The sequence below is a fragment of the Glycine max genome, chromosome 10 (genome assembly GCF_000004515.6).
Source record: "Glycine max cultivar Williams 82 chromosome 10, Glycine_max_v4.0, whole genome shotgun sequence".
NCBI lineage: Eukaryota > Viridiplantae > Streptophyta > Magnoliopsida > Fabales > Fabaceae > Glycine > Glycine max.
In genome coordinates, this window is record NC_038246.2 from 219,952 (window position 1) to 225,201 (window position 5,250).

A 5,250-nucleotide genomic window follows, 5' to 3' on the forward strand; every position below is an offset into this window, starting at 1 on the left:
TCTAATTTGTTTTTCCCATTCAAACTTAATTAATTAATAAATTATCATCACATATATCAACCAAAATTGATCCAATAAATAAAAACAAACTAACATATAACAAGAAAGTGAATTTGATTTTCTTTTTATTTTTTATGTAAGAATTTTATTGATGTATAATATATTAATATCTTTATAAGTATTTATTGAGTCTTGAAATTTGTTTCAACTCTAATACGCCAAATCCAGTTTATGCAAATTTTTTTGTAAAGAAATAAAATTCACTATCATATATCATGTTCATCAAAAGAACAAAGGGTAATAACATCTAATGGCCTACATGAAAATTGAAAAGCCCCTTAGCACAGGGATGTGGTCACGGGCACATGCTGATGATTTGGTTTTTCGTGTGGGTTGGGCAAGCTCCGTAAAAATCAAATTTGCACTTCCTAAGTAATCTCTCACCATCAAATGGGCAATAAACAAACATCAAACTAAAACAAAAAAAAAAAGAAGCATTGTTATGTTAGAGGTTAGGTGTGGGGTTGCTCTCATGAGGCTATTTATCATTTTATAAGTATTTGTTACTAGAAAGTTTTAAAATATTGCCTTTGTTCAATAGTACTGTTTAAATTTTCTTCAAAGTTTTAAACCCAGAAGGAAAAGGACCCGTATTTTTTGTTGTTCTGACAGGAGAGCTATGTGATGGACCCTACTCACTTTATAAATGAGTTTTGCAAAATCAGTAAGAAAGATACCTATTTCATGTAATAATATATTATACTACTGTACGTTGCGCAACGCAATGGATTACTCTGGGGCCCATTGCAATGATTGTGAATTATTTATATATATATATATATATATATATATATATATATTTTTATTTTTTATTTTTTTTTTTTGAAAGCAACATGTTTTTACATCTAAAAATGATGAGATTAACGCTTTAGACATATACATTATCAAAATAAATTTTATCTTTTTTAATAAAAAAAAATCATTTTTGGTTAGTTCATTAGAATTTGGTAAATTCGAAATCCTATCAAGAAAGAGGCAAGTTATCTAACTTATGAGAATGAATCTCTTAACAAAATTTTCATAATATATCCATGGATGGAAACTAAAAATATTAAGCTTCATCAAAATCTATAAGTTTAAAATTCATGTTTTTTTAGAATAAAGATTCTGTACTTCAATTAATTTAAAAAATAAAGATGTTTTCTAAATTAATTTTCTAAAAATTAAAAAATTTACTATACATGATAGTATAATTAAATAATAATACAAAATTTATCTAATTAAATTCGCTACTCATTACTTTTTTTTTATAATTCATTTTCCTTTCAGGTCATTGTTAGATGAAATCTTCACATAAAAGATATAACTTTTGAAAAATTATATTTTTATATAATATTTTTATGATGTTAGCCTCTATTTCTCTTCACTATCTTAGTTGTCTTATCTTACATTTTTTTTTCTCTATTATAATATATAATAATATAATTTGTCTCTCCTCTTTATCATATAAAAATATAATCTAATTGTACAATATAATAACTGAGAAAAACATATCACAAGCACACCATTACCTAAAGGTTTTGGTATGAAAAAAATTACAAGGCATATCACCTTGAGTAGAGAGCAGGAGCCAAGGAAGCCACAAAAATATAATGTACTGCTACAACCATATCTGATTTTGTGCCATCCATGGCACTTTCCCATTGTCAAGCCCAAGTGATCCTATCAATTTTTATTAGTCAAACTAACTGCTCACCTAATCTGAGTTTTCTTTTTAGAGAAACTGTAGATTCATGTTTACTTATGTTATCAGAATTGAAAAGTAATTCTAAATTGTCTTGTAATAATTTTATTCATTTTCTTATTTGTTAAGTATAGAAAGTATTAAATAATTTTATGTTTTAAGTAATTAAATATATTTATTTTTTACTTAATATTTGTTTATAAAGTATTAACACTATTGGAAAATAATGTCAGGTTTCATTTAAAGGGTTTGCTTGGTGGGAAAAAGGAGCAGAGATTTTCACCTTTTCACTTTTCCTCTTTTGCTTTTGTGGTAATCCAAAAGTTTTAAGATAAAAAAAAAAAATAACAACAAAGAAATTTATTTTTAATACCAATTCAATAATAATTTATCTCTTCTATCTCTTCCCCTTCAAGTGATTTCTTCCCAAGTTCCTCAATACTCACGAAATTCGAGATGCCACGAGGCTTCTTCCATCCTCTGCAGCTCCATCCTGCGTTTTGATCAGTTCACAGTCACCAACCCACATTCACTATATAAAAATTTGTCCAATTTTTTTTATTTTTATTTTAGTATAATCAAACATATGTCATTACACAACATAAATTTGATTGACTTGTAGTTTACATTTTCAAATGCTCCTGGATCTTTATGCCCTCGATACAAAAAAGAAAAAGTTTATTGGTTTTAAAAAGGGGGAACTAGTTTAAGTAATAAATCTGGTGTTCATAAAAAGATGAGAAAAATTAAGAAAGAAAAGTTTCAACCTCCCTTGTTGTCTCCTCTCAAGGGACCATGACCATAACGTTGTAAGCTGTAACTCAATGCCAAAATAAAAAATAAAAAAATTGAAAGTTGCTGGGTGTAAGTTGTAACTCCTCTCTGCACTTTCTCAATCATGAACCAAACCAACACAACACTCACCGAAATTGAAAACTAAAAAGCAGTTACTATTCAAAACAATTTTAAAAAATAGGAAAAAAGAATCCTGATCATAGCAGACGCATTGTACTGACATTTGGGAAATCGAAGCAAAAGAATCTCTCGGCGCCATGCATGCATCCTCAGGTGTTTTTTCTTTTTCCAGTTTTTCTCTCAACTTTAGATTTTCTTAATTTCAGCTATTTTTATTTTATTACAAAACATATAGCAGCTTCTTACACTTACATTGGTGTGAACCAAAAATTAAAAAAAAAAAGAGTCACTTCTTACAAATTTCCCCTTACAAACAAAAGAAGGGAAAACAAAAATACTTAATAAGAAAAAAGAAAAAAGAGGATAGCCTCATCTGATATTTTCTCTTTATATTTTAATTTTTTTAAATCCAGAATTAAAAAAAAAAAATAACAAAACTTTTTGTTGTTCTATGGTTTGTCCTTGAGAAGAGAGGCTAATCCGGTCACAACCTTAGTCCCTCTCTCAACACTCTTCGGCTTCACCGCCGGCGGTTGCCACGCCGGCTTCGTCGCCACCGCCGACTCCGCTTTAGCCTCGCCGTACTCAGTCTCCGGCGACATTTCCCCGCCGAAAATCAGCTCCAACTCACCGCAATCGCTCTCCGTAGTCGACGCCGCATCACCATCGGACACCGTTTCCGGCGCGGCGGCGGCAGCGGCGACTTGCACGGAGGAGGACGGGGGTTGCTTGTTCTCCTTCTCCTTCTCCCTAATACTAGACGGAGAGAGCCACTTCGCGAGCATGTAATCGCGTTTCCTCCACGGCGGAACGTGCATCCCTTTCTTCTTCAGACTCTGCTTCGCCGCTTCGGAAACAATCGCCACGATCTCCGTCAGCCTCTCCGATTTTCCGACGTAGGTGAACGGCAGCGATTGCAGCATCGCCTTGTACGTTCCCGTCGATCGCGCTACTTCAAACTCAGATCTAAAATCAACATCGACAATCAACCTTTCCCCTTCCACAATCGCATCGATGAATTCATACTCACCTAAATCACAACACACACCAAGTCAAACTCAAATCCAAATTCAAACTCAAATACAAAGTTAGTTGAATATATTATTATATACCAGCAGGACAAGAGGAAGTTTTCTCCCACTTCGATTTGCAGATAGAGGAATCGTAACCGAGAGAGGAAAGTGCTTCTGCGACGACCTTCCTCAAATCGTCTTTTCGCTTAAACGACTTGCCGTTTTTCTCAACAATCCTCGCCACGTCAGCTAGCAGGTTCCTCTCGCCGACACTCGCGCAGGGGATCAAGCTCTGCACAGCACAGAATTATTATAGCTTTATGCAAATTAAAAATTAAAAAATTGGATTAGGAATAAAATTGGTTAGTTTTTGTTTATTTAATTGAATATACCTTGAGTGATTCAGTGGCGTCGGCGTTGGATGATTCCGGTGCCGGTGCAGCACCGAAGAGGTCGAAATCGTCCTCGTCGGAGCTATTGGCGTTGAAGCAGTTGCAGCGGTTGCGACCACATTTCGGTGGCGCCGGTGGCTGCTCCTCCATGAAATTCTGCACCATTTTCGCCAAGCACACCGAGCTCGGTTCGAATTCTGCAACATCTCTGTTGTTGTTTTTCGGTAACTGGCGGTCGAAGACGAACAACCTTTTCAGGCGTGACTTCAGCACCGACTCGTTCCGAACCACCACCGCCGCCGCCGTCGCCGCCGCGGTGTCCTTCACCATCTCGGAATCAATGTCAATTGCAATTGGTTGAACCTTCATCGGAGCCATGCTTCTACTTTTTTTTTCTCAGAGCTTCTATTCTTTTTGTCCAAAAAACGGGAAAAACCCTAGTCAACACACATTCATCGTTCCTACTTCCTACACCAGTCAATAATAACTCACGGATTCGGCGTGTTCTTAAGAGAGGAAAGGTTAAAAAAAAAGAGAAAAAGGAAAAAATAATTAAAGAGGGATTATATGTAGTTATGTACGGGTTTTTTTTTTTTTCTTTCTTCTAGGCTAAGGGAGTGAAGGTTTTTTGGAGGTGAGTGTTTTCGTGGAACACGTGGCGACGGTGGTCGGAGAGACGAGCATTGTTCATCGACGGGGAAGTTAGGGTCGCCGGAATGTTCATTCTCCGGCGGCGATGGAAAAGAAAGAAGAGAGAGGTTTTAAAAAAATTATGGTTTTTGTTTAGTTATTGTTCTTTTTCTTCTTTTGTGTGATGAAAAGCGTTCTGGATTAGGTGACGGTGAGATCGGGGTTTTATAACGAGTCAAGGTTGCTGACTTGGACTCTCTCTCGCCACGTGTGTCCAACGTGGCACCCGTCATTTGGACAACGTTGTTTGCTAACCGCACCCTGTTTGCACCGAAAGCTTCTCCCACTGAACGACGCGTGTCGAGAATGATTGCCTTGTTTCTTCACGGGTGAATTTACGGTGGTGTCCTTTGTTGTAAGAAGAATGATATATAAATTATCTTTAATTTTAAATATCTCATTAATTTTTTTAATATATTACACCATAAATTTTATTGTCCATATATATGTATATATTTATAATATTTTGGAGGTGTTTATCAGATATTTTTCTTGT

General features: G+C 35.0%; 1 protein-coding gene across 1 annotated transcript; it reads right to left on the reverse strand.

The window, feature by feature from the left end:
* Window positions 1-2,850: 2,850 nt before the first annotated feature.
* On the reverse strand, window positions 2,851-4,895 carry LOC100778095 (uncharacterized). Its single transcript, XM_003536565.5, has 3 exons — window positions 4,065-4,895; window positions 3,772-3,964; window positions 2,851-3,689 (listed from the first exon to the last, which is right to left on the reverse strand). The coding sequence occupies exons 1-3, from the start codon at window positions 4,440-4,442 to the stop codon at window positions 3,109-3,111; spliced, it is 1,152 nt and encodes a 383-aa protein (XP_003536613.1). The 5' UTR covers window positions 4,443-4,895; the 3' UTR covers window positions 2,851-3,108.
* Between the last annotated feature and the right edge of the window lie 355 nt (window positions 4,896-5,250).